This window comes from Chaetomium strumarium (assembly GCF_033439665.1).
Source record: "Chaetomium strumarium strain CBS 333.67 chromosome Unknown B0T15scaffold_1, whole genome shotgun sequence".
Taxonomy (NCBI): domain Eukaryota; kingdom Fungi; phylum Ascomycota; class Sordariomycetes; order Sordariales; family Chaetomiaceae; genus Chaetomium; species Chaetomium strumarium.
In genome coordinates this window covers 7,293,536-7,317,671 of record NW_026944429.1, presented here as the reverse complement: position 1 = coordinate 7,317,671, position 24,136 = coordinate 7,293,536, and the positions used below count along the sequence as shown (strand labels likewise).

Here is a 24,136-nt window from a genome sequence, read left to right as displayed (position 1 = left end):
TCAGGGCACGGTCACGGATTATTGGTATCATTTGGCGAACGATGGGGGCTAAATTCGTGTTGCGACCACGTCTGCCGTGGAGGCCGGAACCTCTGGTGCGCGGCTGCGATGATTGCGGATGCAACGCAAGCAGCCTTCTCGCCCGATTCAGTCTCGGGCTCAGGTCCTATAATTCTCGCACAGGCGCTGGCAACGTTAGCTTGCTGCTGTCTTCCGTTGTGCCACACCAAACTGCTCCTCGAGCGTCAGAATAGACAATTCGTGACAGTCAGACAGACTGTTTCCTGGCTACTGGATTGCCATGAAGGCGTTCAATCCTCTCTCTCCCACCTTCTTCACGCTCTTCACACATCTGCTTCTCTGCCAGGCGATATGTTATTACCCCAGCGGAGACGTCGCACCTCAGGATCTCCCCTGCAATGACGAGGCCGGTCAGGCGGCGTGTTGCGGTCCTGCTTACGTCTGTCTGAGCAACGGCATCTGTATGTCCAGCGGACTCGAAAAGCAGTTGCCAAACCAGGCGCTCTATGTCCGCGGCAGCTGCACAGACAAGGACTGGCGGAGTAGCAAGTGTCCCAGCTTCTGTGTCGACCCGGCCAAGGGCCACAAGCTGGACGGCGGCATCGGCATCAAAAAGTGCCCCAACCGGAGCGACGACACGTATCATTGTGACGACGGTCAGCCCTTTGACTGCGATTTGCTGGACAATGTCTTGAGCTTCCAAGGTGAGAAGGTCGATGGTCGAATATGGGGGCTGAGAAGATGGCTGACCGGGCAAGCTCAGGAACTCCCACCGTCATGACAACCATTGGTGTCGCAAGATCTACTACCCAATTATCAACAACAACGACCACGACCACGACAAGCTCCCTGTCATCGGCGACGACCACACTATCCTCCTCCACGACACCATCCCCTACACCAAACTCGAAGCCCACCTCAGATCCCTCGAACTCAGTAACTGCGAATGTTGCACCCGCCGAGTCTTCGTCTTCTCCGGGTTCTTCTCCTCAACCCTCAGACTCCCAACCATCGAACGGTCTCATCATTGGCCTCGCCGTCGCCGTTCCCAGCGGTGTACTTGGACTCGCAGCAGCGGGTCTGACCTTCTTTTGGTCGCGACGGAAACTCAAGAGAGCCGCCAACGCTCGCACACAAGGCACCACCACCACCAACAATTCCGGAATGGAACAAGCGCCAGCTAAGATGGACGGTCCACCGGTGCCGGGGTACATAAATGGGTATAACATGTACCATCACCATTACAAGCCCCCTGAGCCTGGATTGGCAGTGGCAGAAGCTTGGGTGCCACCCACAGAGCTGCCTGGTGGAACGGGCGTAAATCCGGTGGCATGGGAGTTGCCAGGCGGGAACAGATATTAATCACGAGGGGTTGAGTCGCGGATCCAGGATGTGGAGGTACTGAGAACTATGATAGGATATAGAAGACTAACCGTTGCGAATGTAATTCATATTCTTAACCAAGACTGTTTTAGGAACGTTGAGTCGCCCCTCTCCTTCTCATATTCTAGTTGGTTGTGTGACGAGACCTCAAGTGACCCAGCGAGGAGAGTTGAGGTTAAGTTCACTTACATGTGGAGCTACGAGTTCGGAGTTCCTGTTGTTGCGGGAGCGAGGCACGGAGCACCGAGCCATATGTGTGTGAGAGATGGACAGGTGTATACTGCTGGAGGAAAAGACAGTAGGCCGGCTGGAGAGAGGAGAACCCGGGGCTTGCAACACCGGTAAGGCTGAGGCGGACCGACCTGGATCTAAACTTTAAAGTTTGAACTTTCAACTTTATTGGGTGGGCCTGACATCCTCAGACACCCAAACGTTCCTGCTAAAGTGTAACCCCAGGTAGGTTATCCATGAGTGAGGCAGGAACTAATTTATCAAGTACCTGGTATCAGGTACTACATCAGAGATCGAGGGCCGCAGCGTTAGGGGAACCTTGGAAGGCGTTTCTATTCACCTTACACGGCATCTCACTACCGGACACGCAAACTGCCAAGAGCAGACACAGTTGATCAAGGTATGGTTACTATGGTACTTGTACCAAATCAGCAATTCCCTCGACACCGGCCCATATACCTACGCAAGGGCATTCGGCCCCGCAAAACGCTCCGGGACTCCGGGAGCCATTTCTGCTGAGCCCTCCGGCTGCCCTGCCAGCCTTTCGGGACCCAGTATCCAAAGTCCTCAAACGACGTACTCCAAAGCAGATGCATGGGGATCATCGGAAGCTCGGTGGCTTCGTGGTATATTTGTTTCTCAGGGGTCATGTAGGCTACGTAAGGAAGATAGATGAAGTACATGTCCATATAGCTAAGACCAGGCTTCGATAGTGTTATAGCGATTAAGGACTACATGTTTTTGTCAAGAGAGCCGAGGATCTTGTAAGTGACAAAGAGCTTTTCTCGTAGCACGCCTCACTCCTTAATGGCCTGGCCAAGTACGGTCTCATTACCGTAGAATAGGATATATATAAGCAAGTTTCTTCCCTACTGTAACTCCCTCCCGGGTTTTCTAATCGTAGCGGGGTAATAAGAACAATATCTGACAGGGCTTGCCTTCGGAATATTCAATGTGGTAGTACCCAGCACGGATAACAGTGACAGTTCTCATGACAATGTCTCCCTTGGCATTCATAGCCGGTTATGAAAGCGGCCACCAACATTCTAGTGGAACTACCAACAGCCACGACATCACGATGAACTGAAATATGCACTCGGTATGCATTATTGCAGGCCGAGAAGATGGATGTGCAGATGATGGAGACTCGGACTTGCAAGGGCGAGATCAGGGCCGATCATCCTGACACGCTGAGCAGTATGATGATCAGAACTCTCCCACGCCTCGTTAGTTACTACTTAAGCTAAAAAAGGACTAGCTAAACTCAATGTATACATCAGACTGGAGTAAAACCGAAAAACTAAAGGGTACCATGATCATTGACCCGGCGTTCCTTTCCCGGCATTCCTTCCGTGTGAATGCGTTTTTGGGGCCTCTCACTCCCGATATGGTCGCTGGCCGGCGCTGGAGACGCAGTAGTATCCCTCCCTTCTTTTGGAGTTAGAGGCCGCGATACTGGGCCGCCGGCAAAGCTGGAATGGGTCGCAGACGAGGATGATAAACTCGGCAAGTGTCCATTACCCCGCCCCAGATCCTCCCAGCTACGCTTCCGTCGTCGCCCCCTAGGTGGCTCGTCAAAGCTGTTGAGTTCGGGCTCATCGCTAGTGCTATCTCCGTCGTCTGACCAATAGCCATCGCCGTCATCGGCCCCGTCCTGGTCCTGGGTCAAAAGCGACCTCCTCTTTTGGCTGACACTCCGGCTCTGTGATCGCGGCGGCTGGAACACCTGAGCAATAGACCTGACATCGGGTCCTTGCAAGGTTCGGGTATGGGTCTCGTCACGGGCCTTGTCCCATAGGCAAACCACATATTCCAAATCCGATAGGAAGAACTGCAGATGTTCATCCCTAAATAAGCACCAGGCGAAGCGTGCGAACAGGAACTCGACACTGATGCCGCGGATCGGCTGGGGTAAGCGGTTGTGATACAGACCTATGAATTCGGCCGAGCCCGATGGTAAGAGCACATGAGTGACAAGTTCGGCAGACTCGGAGGAACCGAATCTCTTGGGAATAAAGGTGAAGCGCCGTGCATCGAACAGGTGATGCAGGTCCTTGCGGAGGATGACGATGTTTTTATCGTCGTTGATTGCTGCTACTTCTTGTGGTAGCCGGCAGTACCTACGGGCGAGTAATTGTCAGCTTTCGCTCGCTTTCCTCAGTGAAGCATAGTAACGGCTCCCCTCTAGAGAGAGTAAAACGCAGCATGAAACCTTACCTATGCATCTCGTTCGCCACGAACCAGTATCTTTCACGGTCCGGGACGAGGTGTGCCTTCTCAATGGCATCCATAAGTCGACCACCCCTCATTCCGCCCACCCCCCATTCCGCCCACTTTGTAAGTCTTGGCGTCTAAACCACCCATCTTCTTCAACACCATCTATTACAGTCTGTTCAACCCACCACAATACAGGAAGCATCTGATTCGGGGCTTTATGACCTGCTCTCTTCAATGCCAGACTCTTCAATACGGCCAGCCTCAATTTGAGCCCGGTGGACCTGTTCAATGGAAGCGAACTGCTTGTTCGGATCCGGGACCACCCTCTTTCTTCTCGACGGCCGGGCTGCCTCTAACTGAACCTTCAGAGCCTCGTTTTCCTGTTGCAATTGAGCCAATTGGAAGTCCTTCTCGTCAAATGCCTTCTCAACCTTCCTGAATAAAAGCCGTCGTATAGAAAGATCTTGCCGCCGGATAGCCAGGTTGGTTAGGTGACCGCGAAGGTCTACTTTCTTGCGTGGTGTCTGGAATTCGACCTCCTGAGCCATAGTTGTAGTCTGGCTAGGTAGCCTAGATGCCGGGGTCTATGGTAGTAGTAGTGGATCGTCTTTTCCAAGCGCCTGGTTCGAATTTTCCAACAAAAGAGGGCTTATCAGTGGTTTCGCTATACTCAGAGGCCATAACCCGGATGCCTTCCACCCAGCTTTGATATTATGAGCTGTAATTGCCTCCTTGCGAGCCTTGACGAGGCACCGCAATATCAACTGCTTGCCTAATGCCGTAGTTTCTGACCAGCTGGTTAACTGGTTGAGGAGCTTGCGGTAGATGTGCTTTAGGGGGGAGAACACTGATAATCCAACGGCTGGAGGACATAGGAGGTATAGGCTAGTAAAAAGAGTAGTTGGATATTGTTACTGAAGCACTCCTATATAAACTCAGTGCTTATATAGCTATCGTGGCCGTCCAGTATCAATAGACGCTTCTAGGTAGGATCTTGCGGCTGGGTCCAGGGGATGAAGACCCGTTACAGCCATTCTAACGCAACCACCCTATTTACCCAGCCTTTTTCAGTTGTAGTGAATAGCCAGTCCTTTAGTTCGTCCTTGGCGATAGGAAACTACTACTATTGAACACTCTTGCCCTTGAAAATAATAGCTAGTGGGAGTAATACCCCTATTATAGAGACGCACTCTAAGAAGGAGGTCCATACACACGAACCAGGGACTTTCCGTTGTACTACACGTATATAGGCACTTCCAACTACCAAGCCGTTAATACCCTGACCTTCTATAAGGCCGAATTCATTAAAGTTCTAGCAGTTAACCGGTAAGATATCCTTGATGGCTAGGATTTTCAGGAGTAGGAACCAGCTGCGGATAACCGAGTCAATAGCGCCATTGATACAGGCTAAGTCGATCTTACAGCCTTGCTAGGTACGGAGGACCGGGTTCCTTCGGATAAACCGGTTGATCCAGCTCTTCCCGATAGTCTTTTCGGGTGCTCCTTGGGCCTATAGAACCCGGCTGGCGGACTCCCGGATCTGCGCATGGGTTGGTAGGACACCTAGAGCGACCTGGGCTAAGACCTATCGCGTAAGATGATCTTCTTGTACTCGGCTAAGTGTCTGTTGCGGTTCGGCCGTAGTTGAATGGGTCTGAGTACTACGAAGGCGGTCGCGAATAGTAGAGCGTGGGATGTCGAACTCACTATAGATGCTTCGCAATGACTGGCGCCCAAGACGGTATTGCTCAACTGCATCTTGTATATCTTGCTCTGAGTAAGCCATCTTGAACTGGCAATCAGTTTGATACAAAAAAAAAGGCCGTTTGGCCAGAGATTGAGTGAGTTATGGTAAGTTGAAGTGGTTGGGTTGGAAAAGCGGTGTGGACTTACAAAGTGGGCGGAATGGGGGGTGGGCGGAATGAGGGGTGGTCGACTTATAGCCAGACACCCGGCAAGTAATGTCGCGCTCCATTGCTACCACAGGCCCTTTCACAGTTGGACGCGGCAGGGGAAACTCGGGCAGCTGCAGGTTTCTCCACGGTGAAGGAAGGTTACCGTGCGGGAAGCGCCAGTGATGGAACGATGGGATGACGGGGTATTTGACTGCAACGAAATGGGTGTAGTTGGAAAAGCTGACTTTACTTGCGGCCGAGGAAAATGGGGCAGGGAGTCAAGAGGTGACATACATGAGAATGGATCCTGTCCCTTTATGCAGAAAAGGTACTCGCCCGCACTCAACAAGCCGTCGTTCGGGCGGTCGACTTGTTGAAGAGCATCGTTTCCTGCCGAGGCTTTCTGTGCCAAGTATCCATCATCCCAGCCCATGTTAGCAACAATGCAGCAAGCGACCATCGCAATGTCAAAGTCGAGTGCACCTTCGCCGTCTGTGGCCATGAGCACGAGAAGGTCGGAAGCTGAGCGGGGGTACGCTGGGTGTCGGAATCGCACTGTGGGCAGTGCTGCTCCTAGACCATATGTTGCCGCCGGCGGCGTCAAGGGCGGCTTCGGAACCGCGGACATCTTATGAACCACAAGAATTGAGCGACTTAAGCGCAGGGACCACAGGTTAACCAAGAAGGTGATGGATTGTATGAATTGATGATGAAGGTTGCAAGGTCGGTTGACCGAGCAAGAATCTAAGTACAGGACCTGCCCCACTCCACTGGATCCACTTGCCAAATGCATCGCATCAGGGATGTTTGAGGTGACTACTGCCAAAGAATATGGAATGGCAATAACAACCAGAGTTCGGTCCTCCTGTTAACAACAATGCACTGACCCCAGCACATACCATATTGAAGTCCAGACCTTCCTTCTAAAAACACTTCAAAGCATGCGACCTTCCAAACTCTCGCCCGGTTGTCAAATCCTCCTGCCACGCTCCCACCGATCTCGTCCCCCTAAGTTATGATCTAAAGTCATCACTATGACAGAGGAACGACCAACACTGCCGTTATTGCTAGTTAATCGTTAATCATCCCGATGTAACTATGTATACTTGGGAGTTCAAGCCTATCTAACGGAAACTGGCAATCAATTACCGGTTTTTTCATTGGAGACCCGAACCTGGATAAGGTGGTTCTGTCCCACGAGCCTGGAGCAGACATGCCCATGCTGCCTACCTTAGTTATGTCGAGCAGTTTGCTAAGAAAAGGCCAAACGCGGCGGTCAGAATAGCAATTCCCCGATTTATAGTGTAAAACGCCTCTTTCCCTATAATCCTGAACTTTTCAACCCAGAAAGACCCCGCAAATCGCGTCTAGACTCTATCTTCATTACCCCAGCCATAGCCCAGCGGTCCACTCATCCCTCGCTCGCTCTTCATGAAACACCATCAAGACAAAAGAAAAGGCGAGATCACCCGACAGCCCTATATTACCCCTGTATACTCTCGACCCGATGGAAGCCATCCACTTCCTCTCTCACTCGGCCTCATCATCCGTATCCGGCGGCCGCGGTGTGCCCTTAGGACTGTTCAACCACTCGATATGCCTCAACCTCCGCCTGACCTCCCGTTCCTTCAGCTCGCGCTTCGTCATCTTCTTCTTCTTTTTCGCCTTGAACTTCATGCTCTCCCCTGTGACCGCGGGTCCGCCATTATCCTCGGCCCCGCTGTTCACCGCGCTGCTGACGGCACTGGAGCTGGGCACAGGACTGTTCACACCGCTGGGCACCGCGCTCGCAGGCCGGCTCGCATCCTCGAACCGGTCCAGCGCGACGGCCGAGTGGCCGCGGTGGGTAACCCGTCCGTCCACGACGTGCCACTGCTCGGTGGCGAGCGCGCCGACGAATTCTTCGTTGTGCGAGATCATGACCACGCCGCCCTTGAAATCGCGGATGGCGACTGCCAGGCCACCGAGGGAGTCACGGTCGAGGAAGTTGGTCGGTTCGTCGAGGACCAGCAAGTGCGGGTTGTTCCACATGGCTCCCGCGATGACGACCTTGACTTTCTGGCCGCCGGAGAGGGAGCCAATCTCGTTGTGGTTGGCGATGTCTGGGTCCAGACCGAGGTCCTCGAAGTGCTTGGAAATGACCGACGGCTGGAGCTCGCGGTAGCCGAGCCCTTCCCGGGAGGCCTCATGGTCATCGAAATCTTGGACGAGTTTGGCGAAACCTAAGTCGAGGAGGGTCTCGCGCGAGATCATGGTGTTGTGTTTAGGGAGGAAATTGCGCCATTTTCTGATGTGACGTTAGATGAGAAGAACGAATTGGAACAGGGGAGAGACTTACACCTCATATTGGAAGGTCTTCTTATACTTCTGCCGACCGACAAGCGCTTCGACCTGGCGCTTCCCCTTGCCATCACCGACATCGATGAACTTTTCCATCTGCTCCCGGTCTTTATCTGACAGCATCCGCGTCTGCTTCATGTGCACCTCCCGGTCGTCGCCATGGGCATACCGCCACTGGAGATACTGGTTGGGTGTCTTCTCAAGATGCATCTCGACGTGTTCCAACGCATGCTGCTTGATGTAACCGATGCGGAGATTGGGGTGCTTCTCGACCTTGCCGGACGTGGGAATCACCTCGCCCGTCAGGAGCTTGATCAGCGTGGACTTGCCGGCACCGTTGGGGCCGATGATGGCCACTCGAGAGGAGAGCGACAGCTGGCAGGACACGTCTGTCAGGGACGGCTTGGGCGCATTAGGATAGGTGTACGAGACATTAGTCATGCGGATGATGGCACGAGTCTGTGACTTGACACCGCTAAGGATTCCGGGCGGAGGGAATTTGAACTGCACGTTCGAGGCCGACAGCGTGTAGTAGCTCTTGGCCTCTGGGCGGATCTTGACAAAAGCGGCAAGGTTGCCCTTGTAGTGGCCGAGCTTCTTGTTGGGCTCGTAGTGGTAGATATCGGTAGTGACCTCATCAAGGAAACTGGAGTCGTGGGACACGATCAAGCTGGTGATGTCGGTGTGCGTCTTAAGATAGTTCTCGAGCCACTTGATGTTTGCCACGTCAAGATGGTTAGTAGGTTCGTCGAGCAGCAGGACATCGGCTCTCTGCAGCATAGCACGAGCAAGAGCCAGCTTCATCTTCCAACCTCCCGAGAGCGAGCCGACCTTCTGGGACTGCCGGCCCTCCGGCCCAGATGTGAAGCCGAATTCTTCCAGGACGGCGGAGATTCTCTCTTGCCCTTCCTTCGCGATGACCGGGTCCTTAGATACGAACTCCAAGATGCTGATATCAGCATCCTCGCCCTGGTTGTGCTCGACGTAGCAAGTCCGCAACACATCCTGGGGCGGGAAGCCTTCCAGCTTGCCGCCAGCAATGCTCTTCATCAGCGTCGACTTGCCTGCACCGTTCCTCCCGCAAAGGCCATAACGATGGCCCTTGAGCAGCCTCAAGTTGGTATGAGACAGCAGGAGCATGCCGCCGTACGCGAGCGAAAAGTCGGCATTCACGATCTCAACCTCACCGTCGTCCTCTTTTTCAGGAACGCCGTACTTGCGGTGGTCCTCCTCCACATAGAACTCGTGGACAGCTGCAGCAACTCTTTCAGCTGCAGCTGGGTGTATCAACGACCGGAGGTAAGGGGCGATCCTGGCATGTATGCGGTCGAGCTGGCGGTGATTGACATCTTCGCTGACCATGCAGGCAATGTACGGCAGCACGAGCTTGTCACCGGCGGCGCTGTTGTTGCTGTTTTTAATCTCGAGTTGGAGCTGCGAGAAAACATCGTCCGCTGTGGTCCGCTCGACAACAGCCGTCTTCTCGTTGTCCATGCCCATGGCCTTGTCCATCACGCCCAGCGCTCGCGTGGCCAACTGACGCACCTCGGGCAGCGAAGCCCTCTCCACGACACTCTTGATGCCTGGTTGAAGCTTTGGCAGGAAGGTCCGCGCCTCGATCGGGTCGTGTACAAGTTTAGTGAGGTTCTCTGTGATGACAACGGTCTGGCGGAGGACTTCCTGTGGCGTCGACGGGTTGTTGAGGGCGCGCTCCAGGAAAGGGGTAAGCAAGGCAAGGACGGGCGACGTCACAACGGCAACAAACGTTGTCTGCGACAAGGCGTGGATAGCCTTATGCACGGCCTCTGCCGAGGGATGGTGCATGGTTTCGATGAGAAGGGGGATGCGAGGCGCCACGTCGTCGTTCGAAAGCAGAGTAGTCAGCGACGTCATGGTCTTGACCGCCTGCTTCTCCACCTCGGATTTCATGTCCAGCATGCCGTTCTCGACAACTGGGATCAAACTGGCAAGCTTGGAGCCCATGGCCTCGCGCAGAAAGTCCTGCTCCCGGGCCTCCTCCTTTGTGCTCCCCGCTGTGATCTTGGCCTTGTCCGCCATTTTCTGCATCAACTTGAATGCGCCGACCACTCCTTGCCACTTGCCACCGGCCTTAGCAATGTATTCGGTGAGAGCGGGTAGGAGGCCGGCAATCATGGCCTCGGCGCTTAGGTTGGCGAAGAGCGCATCGATGCCGTATTGGGCTGCGTCGCGAACAACGGAACCTTTGTCGGCAAGCGCATCGAGAGCGCAGCTGAGCACACCGCCATCCTGAAGGAGGAACACAATCTCGCTGATGGGCTGGCGTGGCGGGAAACGTTCGAACAGGGCGCCGAGCAGGTTCTGAGCGCTTTCGCGTCGGAGGCCGCTTTTCTTGTCGGCCGCGGCTTTCCTGATCTCGGCGAGGACGCCGTAGTCGTGCAGGCCCTGAACACCGACCGAGTTGAGGAGCAGCTCGCACAGGCCGTAGCATGCATCGATCGAGGCGGACGAGGTCTTGGCGGTGAAGATGGTGTTGATAATGGACGAGACCTCGGCGGACGTGGGAGGCGGGGCAGCGCCGTCGGGCGCCTTGATGGGCACCGTCATTGTCGGAGGCGTCACTGAATGCGGCATAATTTGGTTATTGTCGCTTGTCCGATTCTCGTGAGCGCCGCGCAAAGCCAGGCAAAGGTCTCGGAGGCCTGGATGCGCAGAATATACCCCCCTTTCCAGCTATCGGCTCGGAATGGGTTGGGTCCTGATGAGGCAAGGAAGTCTGGTTGGCAATCAGTAAGTGCCCCGCCGCCACCAGAAATTTCGCTGAGCGCAGGCTTATCAGCTGAGGAAATTTCTTATCAGGACGATCGCCAAGGACTGCACGAACCAATGCCGAGACTTCAAGGGACATGTGGGGCTGTAGCCTTTGCCCATTGGCTCTTCCTCAACGTACAGCCATCATGATGACGACCTCGTTGCTGAACTTGAAGCTTCTCTCTGTCAATCTGGGCTACTACCTGAGGGACTTTCAATACTCGGCATTCGACTTCTAACGGAACTATTTATCAATCTACCTACTATACACCGAAACAAAAACATGAACTGATGACAGAAATACACATACTGAGTAAGAGGCTAGCCGCGACCTGCGAACAAGCTTTCTTGGCCGCATGGTCGAATGTCCACGAGCTGGGCATTCGGCTATAGGCGGTTGACCGACTCTAGGACACTGGCACGAGTGAATCCGACATGCATGCATGACCGGAGAACCAAGGCAGTCTCTGATTTCCCATCACACCGCGCGGTCCAGTGGTTACGTGATATCTAAGGGCTGCCGAGCACATCAAGATGCGAAACTACTGGTAGGTGCCTGAACATCACAACTAGCAGGTAATCAGATTATACAGGGCGACTTACAAGTTTCCACGGTTTGATCCAATGGCTACCTAGGTACATATATGATCTCAGCGCTATCGTGGGCCGTCGGCGACGGTGGTCCACCCATGCTCAAACCTCTCGCGGAGCGCGTCGCGGAAGGCCCGTCCCAGGCGCCGCGCCGTGGGGACATGAAATCCCTCACGATGGCCGCGCCAGCGCTTGACCTGTGTGAACTCGCATTCCTCACGCCTCCTGTGGTGGGCACAGGCTATAGATGGGCCAACCATTGTCACACACCGTGGCGCATTACACTTCCCTGACCTCTGAGTGCGAGGAATGAGTATCCCAACACCAGATGTCAATGAGCTTGGGACTTGACATCACTATAGACTGCCAGTGAGCACGCATCGTCGAAGTCCTGAATGGCACAGTCAAGATCTCGTGACATCGCAACATTCAGCAGCTGGTTCGTGTAAAGGAATAGATGGTGGAAGAGCTTTCATCAACCACTAGCCATACTACTCCGAATGCAGCTCTGCTAAAGTGTGTATTCGAACTCGGGATTCTCCATGTCCGTGAGATCCAGCCATCTGTGTCAACCCTGTCAGTGGTCACATTCAAGAAAGGAAAATCAGCCGTACATACTCTTGATTCTCCAGCCTGACATAGCCGGGATTCGCACGAGCCTGCTCCTTGTTGGCGTTCTGACGACGGTACCACCACCAGATGAAGTACAGATCCAGCAAGCAGACGCCCCAGCACACAATAATGGTGATCTCGGCGGGCACATATCGTGGCGCGTCCTTGGGACGAAAGACCTGCGGACCGATGATGTTGCCGACACAGTATCCGATCAAATACAACGCCGCCACGGTGGTCTTCTTAGTGTATCCCGCCACGTTGCTCGACACGAGCGACAGCAGCGCCACAAACGGGGTCGGGCTGGCCTGGGTCATGTAGTATCCGATGAGACGGCCGACGTTATTGGACAGCGGCAGGGCGACGATGAGAACCATGCCCACGATGGCACACACCAGGCCCCCGGAACTGCAGAGCAGGCGCTGTCCGAACTGGTCGCCGAGGTAGCCATTGATGATCAGCGCAACAACCTCCACCGCTCCGCCGGGCACTCCGTAGAGCAGGCTCTGTTCTGGGGTGTAGCCGAAGCTGACGATCTAAGAGGAAAATGGGGTTGTGTTAATGATGGCGCGATCAAGCAGTCGATACCAGTGAGTCCATCACTATGACCTCTTGACGTACCAGTTGGCTGAAAAAATTGGTGATACCGCCGTTGGGGATATCGGCCACGAGAGCGTAGAAGAAGAAGGCCCAGGTCATGGGGTCGAGCAGAGCCTCCTTCAGCTGATACGACTTGAAGTGCTTGTTGCCGATTCCCTGCTGGTTGACGCGCACGCGCGCAACGGCCAGAATGCGGTCCTCTTTCTTCAACCAGCGTGCGTTGAGTTGGCTGTCAGGAATGAGGTAGAGGAAGTAGACGCCCAGCGCGACGGTCAGGAGGCCCGTCACCAAGAAGACAATCTTCCACGGTTCGATGGCAGATCCGTGTTTGCGCACCCCAACAGCAATGCCATATGCCACCAGGCCTCCGAAGATCTGTCCCCAGCCGTTGAAGCTGAACCAGATCCCCACGCGGGTTCCTTGCTCTCTCTTGGTGTACCACTGGGATGTGAGGAGCGCGAAGCCCGGTGTTACGGCAGCTTCGAACACACCCAGGAAGAAGCGGATCGCAATAGCGCCAGAGTAGTTCTTGACCGCCGCAAAGCAGCACAGGATGAGGCCCCAGATGATGATGCAGGCTGCCGAATACTTGCCCAGAGGCATTCGCTGGAGAAGCCGGGCCGTGGGGTATTCCCAAGCCAGGTACCCTGTGCGTTGCGTCAGTCTCGCTAGGTGCCTGTGGACTGCGGCGACTTGCACCAGGCACAGAACCTACCAAAGTAGAACAAGCTCCCAAGCCACTGGTACTGATCCCCCGTCAAGCTGATGTCCGTCTTGATTCCCATTACGCTTGCGTATGACAAGGTTGTCTCTGTATGGACGAGCGGTTAGAAGAATGCCTTGTACCCGATCGAAACCAACTCGCAGGTGAGTGACTCGTACTGTCAAGATAGTTCATGCCGTAAACCAGACACATCAATGGCATCATATGCCGGTCAATGATGCGCAGCAACCTCTTGTTTGTCGCTTCGTCGACCTCGATGCTCTCGCCCCCCAGACCGGAGAACGCTTTCAGGGCCTCATCCGCATCGTGTGCGTGTTGCAGCATCTTGTCGTGCGGGTGCTTCTCGACGGATCCGATGTCGACATCCGTGGCTGGCGTGGCCGCCGCCAACGCGGGGTTCGAGTTCTTGCCATCGACCTTTTCCATGGCTGCAAACTCCGGTCGTAATGTAGGAAGTGCGACGTCCGGACGGCTGATGTGTCCTTCACGAGCTGAAAGTGAGGACGACTCTCAAGTTGTCGAGAAAGACACATCCGGTGGAAATCACATTCTTTATGATGCGCCCGACACTGCTATCTCTTGCGTGATCTGCCCACCCTGATGTTGGCCCACGTCGACAGGTTGCGAGTTTCCCGATTAGGCAGTGCTTGTCGCTCGCGCGCGGGGAACCCGACAGTGCGACACTCCGGAGCCCGGAATACAACCCGGAGATAAAGATGACGATCTCGGAGCCTCTTATCACGATACCTGGGTTGCATTCGGATACCATTTCCCTCCAGGAACTGAATTCAGCATTTTTATGGTCGAGAGCGGGAGCAACTCACAAACGGTACAACTCTACACAGAGGTTATGTGTGAGTCGTTATGGGCCTAGGGTTTTGTTGATGGATAGCACCGTTCGTCTTCCAGGAGTCCAGGCTAGTAGTAGTAACGATATCGATATCCCCACGCTGTGGGAAGACGGTCCCGATACGATCAGCCGGTTTCTTGACGATAAGCCTGGTACTACTAGTACAGTATCGTTATCGAGAAGCGAGTGCCATTACTCGCCTCGGATGAGTTTTACCCCGGCGTCTGAATGCAGGCACTCAATTATCAGTCTTCCAGGCCATTATTACCGGCGCTAACCTAAGGTGTTGATGCAAATACTGATGCCGGTACAATACCTACTTAACTGATGGAGATATTGACCGTACTGCTGACGTGCTGACCGTATGTATCGCGTACTGACCGTACTTAGTCCTGTCAGTAGTAGTACCATACTGCGGCGCACCTTCCCACTTGCAATCCGGCAAATGGTCATTTCATAAGTGATGTGTCTCAGCTACTCAGTTGCTCCTTTTCGCTAAGTACAGATGATGTCTGTAACGGATTGGGATTCTGGGAATCACCTATGAGACCCGGACCATTACATGGTGCTCCACACAATTGCCATACAAATCCAGATTTGGACTCTCCTGGATGACGTCGTGCCGGAGTATCAACAACGAGATTCCCACGTCTTTCGGAGCACATATTCAACAGTTGAGTTCATAATTTATTTATTCAAATAAGACGATCAAGCTCAAAGTTAGTAGGCTAGCTCACGCAATCATGTCCAAAACCGCCCTCATCACCGGAGGAGCCAGGGGTATCGGCCGATGTCTGGTAAGAAGGCTCCTCGAGCGAAATTACAAAGTGCACTTCCTCGACATCGACGAGGAAGAGCTCGAGCACACGACCAAAACCCACCTGAAGGAATACTATGATGCCGGCAAGCTTCAGTCCGCTATCTCCAACCTGCGCGACATCCAGGACATCCAGGACAAAGTGAAGCAAACAGCCGACTTCCTCGGCGGACGGATACACGTCTTGATCAATAACGGCGGAATCGCCTCGCCAAGGTGGAAGGACGGCAAAACCATGGCCGACACCAGTACCATACCCGAGTGGCAAGCGTACGATGGTCCCCACCTCCAGACGCCCGCTAATAAGCATTCATAAATCAAAAACGACTGACAGCCAGCCGTCCCCCCCCCCCCCCCCCCCCCCCAAATGAGAACTTCACAGGTATGTCGAGACGAACCTCACATCACCCTTCATCGTGTCGCAAGCCTGCCTGCCCTACATGAAGCAGGAGAAAGAATCCGAGGCGGCGCTGCACCGCGACGACGACGCCGGGCCGTGCATCATCCTGATCGGCTCGTTCCGCGCGCTGCAGAGCGACGCGAACCAGGAAGGTTATGCGGCAACCAAGGCCGGCCAGCTCGGTCTGACGCACAGCATGGCCATCAGCCTGCAGCCGTGGGGGATCCGTGTCAACTTGGTTGCCCCCGGGCGCATCAAGGTCGCGCACGAGTGCAGGGACGGCGACGAGAAAGGCTTGGAGTGGGCGGAGCAGAATGAGGAGAAGGAGGTCGATGAGCACCCGACCAATCGCGCCAGCAGGCCCAAGGATATTGCTGATGCGGTCGAGTATCTGGTGAATGCTGGCTTTGTGACAGCGCAGGATTTGACGGTGGATGGGGGGGGCTACGAAGAAGAAGTCGACGTAGGCTGGTCTTAAGTAGCTGCACGAGATTAATAAGGATCATGCAGAAGGCCTCGCCAAACGAGCAGTGGTGTGTTCGGGTTACTCAATATAAGGGTGAAATATCTTCACTGAACTTTTGCCACGAACACGCATCTCACTCATACATTTCAAGGCTCAAACGTGAGTGGTGATGATATCCGAACGCTACACCTTCATTACTATCTCATTCTCCCATGCACTCACTCCATCCTAACTTCAACCATTGACGACGGTACCGCCGTTGCAGTGGATGGTCTGTCCCGACACCGCCGAACTATCCTTGGACGCGAGGAACACCACGCACGTTGCAATCTCGCTCGGCTGTGCGGGGCGGCCCATGGGGCTGGTGAACTGCTTCTGCGCGTCCTCGCTCATGGTGGAGGGAATGAGCGGCGTCCAGACGGGGCCGGGAGCGACAGCGTTTACGCGGATGCCCTTGCCGATCTGCTGGTTGTGCAGGGCGCGCGTGAACGACACGATGGCGCCCTTGGTGGACGTGTAGTCCAGGAGGTCGGGCCGTCCGATGTAGGCGTTGATGCTGGCGTTGTTGATGATGGTCGAGCCCGGCTTCATGTGCGGCAGGACGTATTTGGCGAGGTAGAAGTAGGGGTGGATGTTGGTGTTGAATGTGTGGATCCATTGGTCCCTGTATGTATTGTCGGTTGGTATAAGCACTGCTAGTGGTGAAAAGGGAAAAGGGGGGGCGTTGGTTACTCGGAGAGGTCCTTGATATCCTCCACCATCATCTGATACGCAGCGTTGTTGAAGAGGATGTCAACACCGCCCAGCTTGCTCACGGCCTCGTCGACGACCTTCTTGCAGTTGCCCCTGTCGGTCAGGTCGGTGGAGTAGAGGAAGCACTTCCGGCCATACTTCTCCACCCGCCTTTTGGTCTCTTGCGCGTCGTCCTCCTCCTCAGGGAGGTAGGCGATAAGGGAGTCAGCACCCTCCATGGCGAAGAGGATAGCAGTGGCACGGCCGATCCCGGAGTCACCTCCGGTGATGATGGCCTTCTTGCCCTGCAGCTTGCCGGCGGCCTTGTAAGTCTGGTAGTTGCCCTCATCCGTGGGGATCTGCTCGTGCGCAGCCGCGATGGGCAAGTCCTTCTCCTTGCCCGGGAAGCTCTGCTGAGTGACAGGGATCTCATGTCCTATTCCGTCAGTTATGTCAGTTATGTCACCTCCAGTACCGTTGTCTGTAGATTGGTGATAGTCATGAAATTTGCCCTACCCTGCTGGAATTGCGACTTGTCAGTCATGGTGATATGGTCTTGTTTTGTTTGGACAGGCGTAAGGTGTCGATTGTAACGGTCAGCTGCGGAACTGATGAGTTGCGTTGTTGTTGAGTTGGAATTGGAATTCGAAGGCAGACGATTTTATTGTATCGAACAAAGTTGAGAAGCTACGGCCAAGTTGTTGCGCCTATATAGGTACTCGGAGGCCTTACTCCCAAAAGCATCGTGGGTCATCGCAGCTCATGTCATTGTGCAGCAGTGCTCCAGTCATGACATCACCGACAATCGGGTTGTCTCACAAGGTCGTGAAATCAAGCCCACACTTGGCATGTAACATACTGTAATGGCAGTTGGTATTGTAACGTTCTGTCAATCAGCATCTGAATTGCTGTAGAAAAGCATAATCTTCAATGGACGAGTTTACTGGTAACAAGCAGAACACAGGTTATTGGATTACACTGGGCTTCGTCAAGTGTGAGCTCAATAGTACCTCCGACATGGGGCACGGAGTTTGCGATCACTGCCCAAAACTTGGGTGTAACTACCTGTCTCGATGCCGAGGTCAGATGTAAGTACCTGTAATTACGCTCATCGGACATGTAATTACCTGTCACACTGCCTTGGTCCAGTGTCCTTCGATATGTCACTGCCTGGGCTTGATGTAACCACCAGTACCTGGAAGCTTGAGGTATGTGTTTGGCCGGACTTGGAGTAGTTTCCTTATATTTGTCGTTGTGTATTTTGCGGTATGGCTAGACTGGACTGTGAGGAAGCTATACCTGAGTTGTTCAACATACAGTATCATGAACAAGTCGTCCATGCGTCAAGCTCATGAACTTGTAACCACTAAGATTGCTATAGGAAGAACCTGAGTTCACAGGCGAGCCATTCATTGGTGCAGCTCTTATTGTGTGGGAGGGTCAGCATTGAGGACGGTCTGCTATTTCGTAGACCGACAGGATATTTCGAAGTCCCACGATGCTCTTGCAATTCTTACCGCGCGCATTCAACGAGAGCGAGAACCAGGCAACCAGCGTGGGGAAACAGACACGCATCACAATGATCATAGTAGACCCATAGAGAGTCGGAAAGGCCAACAAGTAGAGTAGACAATTACTAGTACTACTATATATCCCTACGCTAACTCCCCTCCCGTTCCCGTGGCTTTTTCTCCCTATTCTATGCGACGCAGAATATCAAATAGATACTCGGTAGAACGAAAGGAAAACAGAATAAGGTCGTAACATGAGAACGCCCCGTGATAGGGCTCGAGAGGGAGAGAACCATTCTAGAATCCAACGGAAGACAACAACAGACAGCCGCTCCGCAACAAACAGCAAACAAAGACCAAACAACATGGTATGTTCCTTAGAGGCCGAGATATAGTATTTACGGATGGAACTGTGCCCGCAGACTGAAAGTGAGAGGAAGGAACCCCTCCCCCCTTCTCCCCCCACAGCAGCACAAGCCCTTTCTTTGGTTTTCCATTTTCCCTTACCACGAGAAGGTCATCAGGGCAGGGTTGAGAGCCAGCGGGAGCAACAAGTGCGAGCCTGCGACGGTGGCCATGGGCAGGATGGCAACAAAGTCGGTGATGTGCCAGCTGTAGGGGATGAAGGGGGCGACGGCGAGGATGATCATGCCGACGATGAAGAGGGTGGCGAAGATCATGGAGAATTTGAACTAGTACGGAGCGAGTAACATTAGCTTTCACATTGACAGTGGGACAGGGGAAGGGGAGAAATCTCAGTGTGCATCCATACCTTCTTCAGCACCTTGGGCACCTCAATGAAGAAATTGGAGAACTCGGCCTCCTTGGAGGTGGCGCCCCAGGTCATGTCGATCTCAAACATGTGGGCCAGCAGGGCCTGCGAGACGTGCAGCGACAGGCCGCCCAGGAAGATGGCCAGCAGGAAGGTCCACTTGAAGTTCTCGAAGAGCGCGTACAGGATGTTCCGCTCGCCAACGCGGTAGCGCATGACGGCGAGCGCTATGTTGCCGAGGCCGTTGAACACCAGGATAATCGAGAACCAGACCTGCCACGAGTCGACGTAGTACTTGTCGAGGTAGCCGTTGAACCAGCCCATCAGGAAGTAGTTGACGCTGGTCATGATCCAGGCGGCGCCGATGGCGTAGTAGGTGCCGATGTAGGAGATGACGGTGATCTTAGAGGTGAAGCGGATGTTGGAGAAGAGGAAGCGGCGGAACAGCGGGGTGAAGGGGCCCTTCCACAGCCACTGGCGGATCGGGTGGAACAGCAGCTCGTTGCAGCCGTAGGCGTACTTCTCCCAGCGGGCCAGCTCGTCGTACACGGTCAGCGACACGCCCTCCTTAAAGCCGTCGCCGGCCCAGGCGGCCAGGCGGATGATGTAGCCGGCGCACTGCAGCCGCAGCGACATGTCGAAGTCCTCCGACACGTGGCTCTCGGACCAGAACTTCTCGTACCCGTCCTCGTCCTCGTACGAGACCTGCTGGATGGCCGACCAGCGCAGGATGGCGTTGTGCCCGACGAAGGGCGCCACGTCGCCGTTGGACACGGTGTAGCGGATGGCGCTGTAGATGAGGTTGGTGAAGAAGGTGATGCCGTTCTCGAAGTACGTGTGCACCACCTGCATCACGCCCGACGAGAACTGCATGATGCCGACGTCCGGCGACAGCTCCATCTCGGACACGGCGTCCAGCAGGCAGTCGGCCGGCACGCGCGTGTCCGAGTCGATCAACAGGATGTAGTCGCCGATGCGGATGTTACCGTCGGCCCACGCGCGGCCGTCCTCCTCCAGCACCTCCTTTAGCGCGCGCTCGTAGGCCGTCGCCTCGTCGTGCTGCGACCAGTCGGGCGTGCGCTGGATGGCCGCCAGCTTGTCCTCGACCTTGCACGAGATCATCAGGGCGAAGTTCATGTTGGACGCCTTCTTGAACTTGCCGCGCCGCAGGAACCCGTTCTCGCCGTGCTTCGGGCGCGCCACCCAGCCGATGCTGTGGTCGGCGTAGAACTCGATGCGCGCCCGCCGGTCCTCCTCGGAGATGAGCTGCAGCCCGTCGTCGTTGATGAACATGTTGGCCGACCCGCCCTGCAGTTCGTACGTGGACATGGCCTGCTTGATCGACTTGACCGTCGGCGCGATGACGGCCTGCAGACCCTCCTTGTAGACGGGGCACTGGATGGTGACGTGCGGGAGCACCGCGGAGCGCAGTCGCGGCGGCGGCCGGGCCGAGTAGAACTTGGAGTTGATGGTGAGCTGCCGGATGGGGCCGAAGATCTGGGCCAAGCAGCCGACGATGACCTGGGCGAAGAAGAGCGTGAAGAAGATCTGGATGGGGAACAGCGCCACCAGCGCGAGCCGGACGAAGTTGCCGTCGACCGACACCTCGATGGCCAGCTGGCGCCAGGCTGCGCCGAGGGAGACCGTCACCAGCACGAGCGTCAGCGTGACCAGGTACGTGTTCTGCAGATGCACCGGCCGCTTCTCCGGCTTCAGCTCGCCGCTCTCCTCGTCGACCTCGGGCTCCTCCACGATGACACCGCCCTTCTCATCGCCGTCGTCGTCGCCGCCCGCCTTCCAGACCAGCTCCATCAGCTCCGACTCGATCGCCTTAGCCCGTGCAACCAAGTGCAGCGCATCGTCGTCCCAGACGACCAGCAGGCCCTCCGAGGCAACAAAAGCGGCGAACTGGTGCTTCCGTGCGCGGGGGAGATCATCGATCGTCGGCAAAATCTGCACTCTCAGGCCGTTCATCAACGGCACATCGACAGCATCCGGTGACCACGCTAGGAACGTCTTGATGACTCTGGAGTTGACCGTCATGGCACACTGGGGGAAGAAAACAGGAACGATCAGCATCACATCCCACAAGCAAAAAAAAAAAAAAAAAAAAAGAAGAAAGAAAAAGGGGAAGAAAACCCACCTGCACATTGAGCGCTGCGCAAGCCACGGCGAACGGCGAGTTGCCCAGCTGCGGAGGGCAGGCCATGTACTGGCCCCTCGATTTCCGGAGCAGCACGCCCTCGATCTCGCCGCTCCCGTCTGATACCCACAGGTGCGAACATTGCTGCTGGTAGAGGTAGTTGACCATGACCTCATGCTTGATGTCGTCGAGGAACAACGAGCTGCCGGTGGACCTCGCCGAGCGCCCGGAGATGGACTGCGGCCGCGAGCTGAAGCGCGGCGTTGGCGGGTGCAGCTCCGACTCAGCGCCTTGTACTAGTGACGGTTCCGGCGCCGGTACCGCTGTGCGGTTCTCCGGCCGGGATGGCGTTTTCTGATGCAGCGCATTGTTGTTCCCTGCTGGCGCAGTCTCGGGCTTGGGCTGACGCTTCTCAGCCTTGAAGTAACTTCCAATCCCCATGGCTACGGCGGACCCCTTATAGATGGGCTTCGTTTCCCGGGGCGGCCTAAACTCCCTTCGCGGGTCAGAGCTGGCTCCCTACTCGAGCTGCTGCTCCGCGGTGGTGATGGGGGTCGTCGACAACCCAAGCGCGTTGTGAAGTCTGGGTTTAACCCTGCCTATACACGCCCGTCTTGCCTGTTACAGAGTATCAGTATCAGTTACTCGGCATCTCGTCCGCCACCTCGAGTTGAACAGCGTGCCCCAAGGCACCGGTCCTGAGGCTTGAAGCTGCCGCGGGCCGGAGTCGTACATACCTGATGATACCCGACGGTTGCACTGGGGCGGCTGCTGTGTGATACCGAGTCTGTGCAAAGCAACTGCCGGCCCAATAAATAACCCACACCCAGACCGCAGCCTTGCTTTCGGTTCAACGTCGTCGAGCGAGCGTGGAAGGTCCCCGTGAACCTCGAAGCGAGCGGACGGCTCCAGCGTTTTCCTGAGAGCCAAGTGAAGTGGGAGCGAGCGGTCTCCGAGACTCTGGGTATCCGTGCTGGTTGACAGGTCTAGGTGGACCTTCGAAGCGCCGTCCTCGGCCGTGCTGGGGGGGTGGGAGCTAGAAAACAAACTCCTTGGAAAAGATAAAAGGATCCTCGCCCGATCCGACCGCTTGGGAACGAGGGTTGATCGCCAGAAGCTTGGAAGCAAAGTTCGGGAAACGGCACCGAGCGAGGGCATGGCATGGGTCAAAAGAGTGGGCAGCACACCGCAGCCCACGCAACGCCGGGAAGGGAACGCGCTGGTAGCGTATTGGCGATTGGCCCAACGGTGCAGATGCCCTCGTTCTGGCGAGGAGGGGCTGGGCCATTGTGCTTGGCATACTTCCGCCCTGGTTGAGGTTGCACCGCAGGGGTCAGGGGGATGGAGGCCCGTGTAAGTGATAGCGGAAAGCTGGTTTCCCGGTTTGGTTCAGCACATTTCCTCTTTCTCTTCAACCCAGACCCTATCGCACGCAGGAGGATATCGCAGCGGGAACTTGGAAGCCATCGTCTCCGTTAGTGCCGGCCATTTCCTATCATGCCGTGCTCATCTCCGATCAAGGCGCCTTGGTCGCGGCTGTCTCGATCTTGCAGGGGAGAATCCATATCTTCCGTAGCTGTCAAGGCCCTTACCAATACTCCATGGCGGTAACCGAAAGCTGAAGGCTGTCGGCTACGAAGTATTGGATTTGCTCTATCACTCATCGACAGCTCGCTTCTTGGTCTGGGCCCAGGTGCTGCGCCCGACATGTGAGGAACCTGTCCTGCGGCTGTCAAACGCGGTCGATCCGCTGTTATCCAGCGGGTTGTGGCCGGTCGGCAGTCTGGTAACTTTCGTGAAGTTCAATCGTATTTCACTGTGGGTGTGTTGGCTGGGTGGTTGCTACATACGATGCGTTTGTGTCGTGTTGTGAGGAACGTTTCTCGGCTCCTTCCTGCTCAACCCTGTCCGCGATTTTCCTGTGGGCCCGGTCAGAATCGGAAGTGATGAGCAGGGTTGTATTCTTACACGTACTAGCATTGTATTGTACAATTTAGGTACCGTAACTTTCGTATTGTACAGCACCACCCTTGTTCCATACATTTACCTACCACCTCGTATCGTTACCGTCGCCGTCGAGCCTTGTGACAGCTAATCGGTCGGCCATATCTACATCTTGTTGATACAGTCTGCACTGAGGAGCGGGCCGAGGTCCACTTACACCGGATTGTTCGCTGGACGTCTAAGGTGGAGCGCAATCATCAAGGCGCTCAACAGGACCCACCCCGAAAAGCAAGCGGAGCTGAATGGTGAAAGCCGATCCGATGGATACAGGCGGGTTGTACATCGGGATGCGCTAAATTCAGCTGGACAGCGATGTCTCAAACATACACGAAACAAAAGGCGAGTGGCTTTCGATGAGGCGCCGCCACTTTTTCACCAGCACGCTTTCTCCCTCGAGTACCTGCATGAAAAGACCATAGCGCACACCAACCCCTGCATGCCGAGCGTTTTGGCAACAGAATTCAGCGCAGTCGACCAGCGCCGTCCCCTTGGCCGAACAACCGACTGATGAATTGATGACGGTTCGATGCCGTAACTTTGCGGTACGATCGGTAACGATCGGTATGATCCTCTCTTCCATCGACGTCGAATGTAGATCCTACTCGTTAACTTTTAACGCTTTTCCCACAATCTCTGAAACCCATCTGCCCGCGATTGGGCAGACCGCAGCCATTCACGGTGGGTTTTATGCAGGCCGTGGAAGAAATACGAGCATTGGCACCGGCGAAAAAAAGAAACCTACCAGAAACAGAGGGCGGCTGGCCGGCCCCCGGCACCTACCCACCCTTGCTCAGATCGCATCTGCAGCAGGCGACCCCACCGAGGATCTGCAGTGACCAGGAAAGGGCCAGCCCACGATGTCTGGACTTTTTGTTACGATGCTGCGTTGGCAGTCATAACGGCCAGTCAACCGGATGTCACGGAAGAAGAGGACATCGTGGAATCATGATAGTATCGTGATGATAATGCTGTCATGCAGCATCGGGAGTGACTACCCACCTGCTGAGGGAGCGTCCTCGTCGTATCCGACCGCACGA

At 55.2% G+C, this 24,136-nt stretch overlaps 8 protein-coding genes across 8 annotated transcripts; 2 read left to right on the top strand and 6 right to left on the bottom strand.

Moving 5' to 3' along the window:
• Positions 1-83: 83 nt before the first annotated feature.
• Positions 84-1,516, top strand: B0T15DRAFT_522099 (uncharacterized protein). Its single transcript, XM_062868603.1, has 2 exons — positions 84-725; positions 785-1,516. Exons 1-2 carry the CDS (start codon positions 302-304, stop codon positions 1,381-1,383), a joined length of 1,023 nt encoding a protein of 340 aa, XP_062727408.1. The 5' UTR covers positions 84-301; the 3' UTR covers positions 1,384-1,516.
• A 1,334-nt stretch (positions 1,517-2,850) lies between these two features.
• On the bottom strand, positions 2,851-3,897 carry B0T15DRAFT_81386 (uncharacterized protein). Its single transcript, XM_062871348.1, has 2 exons — positions 3,853-3,897; positions 2,851-3,755 (listed from the first exon to the last, which is right to left on the bottom strand). Exons 1-2 carry the CDS (start codon positions 3,858-3,860, stop codon positions 2,936-2,938), a joined length of 828 nt encoding a protein of 275 aa, XP_062727407.1. The 5' UTR covers positions 3,861-3,897; the 3' UTR covers positions 2,851-2,935.
• Positions 3,898-5,341: 1,444 nt separating this feature from the next.
• Positions 5,342-6,649, bottom strand: B0T15DRAFT_522082 (uncharacterized protein; the record flags this gene model as incomplete). Its single annotated transcript, XM_062868602.1, has 4 exons — positions 5,342-5,619; positions 5,746-5,958; positions 6,042-6,504; positions 6,647-6,649. 4 exons carry the CDS (start codon positions 6,647-6,649, stop codon positions 5,438-5,440), a joined length of 861 nt encoding a protein of 286 aa, XP_062727406.1. The 3' UTR covers positions 5,342-5,437.
• A 154-nt stretch (positions 6,650-6,803) lies between these two features.
• On the bottom strand, positions 6,804-10,868 carry B0T15DRAFT_409670 (P-loop containing nucleoside triphosphate hydrolase protein). Its single transcript, XM_062865357.1, has 2 exons — positions 8,086-10,868; positions 6,804-8,034 (listed from the first exon to the last, which is right to left on the bottom strand). The coding sequence occupies exons 1-2, from the start codon at positions 10,698-10,700 to the stop codon at positions 7,278-7,280; spliced, it is 3,372 nt and encodes a 1,123-aa protein (XP_062727405.1). The 5' UTR covers positions 10,701-10,868; the 3' UTR covers positions 6,804-7,277.
• A 1,002-nt stretch (positions 10,869-11,870) lies between these two features.
• B0T15DRAFT_81244 (permease of the major facilitator superfamily) lies at positions 11,871-13,975 on the bottom strand. The gene is made up of 5 exons (XM_062871346.1): positions 13,563-13,975; positions 13,396-13,491; positions 12,702-13,327; positions 12,087-12,616; positions 11,871-12,031 (listed from the first exon to the last, which is right to left on the bottom strand). The coding sequence occupies exons 1-5, from the start codon at positions 13,828-13,830 to the stop codon at positions 11,980-11,982; spliced, it is 1,572 nt and encodes a 523-aa protein (XP_062727404.1). The 5' UTR covers positions 13,831-13,975; the 3' UTR covers positions 11,871-11,979.
• Positions 13,976-14,997: 1,022 nt separating this feature from the next.
• Positions 14,998-15,949, top strand: B0T15DRAFT_385408 (uncharacterized protein; the record flags this gene model as incomplete). The annotated part of the gene is made up of 2 exons (XM_062864275.1): positions 14,998-15,341; positions 15,454-15,949. The coding sequence occupies 2 exons, from the start codon at positions 14,998-15,000 to the stop codon at positions 15,947-15,949; spliced, it is 840 nt and encodes a 279-aa protein (XP_062727403.1).
• Positions 15,950-16,047: 98 nt separating this feature from the next.
• On the bottom strand, positions 16,048-17,599 carry B0T15DRAFT_522069 (uncharacterized protein). The gene is made up of 3 exons (XM_062868601.1): positions 17,186-17,599; positions 16,670-17,105; positions 16,048-16,601 (listed from the first exon to the last, which is right to left on the bottom strand). The coding sequence occupies exons 1-3, from the start codon at positions 17,211-17,213 to the stop codon at positions 16,172-16,174; spliced, it is 894 nt and encodes a 297-aa protein (XP_062727402.1). The 5' UTR covers positions 17,214-17,599; the 3' UTR covers positions 16,048-16,171.
• A 1,120-nt stretch (positions 17,600-18,719) lies between these two features.
• B0T15DRAFT_81216 (glycosyl transferase family group 2-domain-containing protein) lies at positions 18,720-21,626 on the bottom strand. Its single transcript, XM_062871345.1, has 2 exons — positions 21,096-21,626; positions 18,720-21,001 (listed from the first exon to the last, which is right to left on the bottom strand). Exons 1-2 carry the CDS (start codon positions 21,534-21,536, stop codon positions 18,893-18,895), a joined length of 2,550 nt encoding a protein of 849 aa, XP_062727401.1. The 5' UTR covers positions 21,537-21,626; the 3' UTR covers positions 18,720-18,892.
• Between the last annotated feature and the right edge of the window lie 2,510 nt (positions 21,627-24,136).

Bases quoted from the DNA above. Each gene is read 5' to 3' on its own strand.
- B0T15DRAFT_522099 (XM_062868603.1), top strand. From the start codon at position 302: ATGAAGGCGTTCAATCCTCTCTCTCCCACCTTCTTCACGCTCTTCACA. The intron at 726-784 runs GTGAGAAGGTCG...GGGCAAGCTCAG, and splicing joins CAATGTCTTGAGCTTCCAAG to GAACTCCCACCGTCATGACA.
- B0T15DRAFT_409670 (XM_062865357.1), bottom strand. From the start codon at position 10,700: ATGCCGCATTCAGTGACGCCTCCGACAATGACGGTGCCCATCAAGGCG. The intron at 8,035-8,085 runs GTAAGTCTCTCC...ACGTCACATCAG, and splicing joins AAGACCTTCCAATATGAGGT to AAAATGGCGCAATTTCCTCC.
- B0T15DRAFT_81244 (XM_062871346.1), bottom strand. From the start codon at position 13,830: ATGGAAAAGGTCGATGGCAAGAACTCGAACCCCGCGTTGGCGGCGGCC. The intron at 13,328-13,395 runs GTAGGTTCTGTG...CGCAACGCACAG, and splicing joins TGGGAGCTTGTTCTACTTTG to GGTACCTGGCTTGGGAATAC. The intron at 12,032-12,086 runs GTATGTACGGCT...GGGTTGACACAG, and splicing joins GTCAGGCTGGAGAATCAAGA to ATGGCTGGATCTCACGGACA.
- B0T15DRAFT_522069 (XM_062868601.1), bottom strand. From the start codon at position 17,213: ATGACTGACAAGTCGCAATTCCAGCAGG. The intron at 17,106-17,185 runs GTAGGGCAAATT...CTGACGGAATAG, and splicing joins CAAGTCGCAATTCCAGCAGG to GACATGAGATCCCTGTCACT. The intron at 16,602-16,669 runs GTAACCAACGCC...CAATACATACAG, and splicing joins GATATCAAGGACCTCTCCGA to GGACCAATGGATCCACACAT.
- B0T15DRAFT_81216 (XM_062871345.1), bottom strand. From the start codon at position 21,536: ATGGGGATTGGAAGTTACTTCAAGGCTGAGAAGCGTCAGCCCAAGCCC. The intron at 21,002-21,095 runs GTGGGTTTTCTT...TTCTTCCCCCAG, and splicing joins GCGCAGCGCTCAATGTGCAG to TGTGCCATGACGGTCAACTC.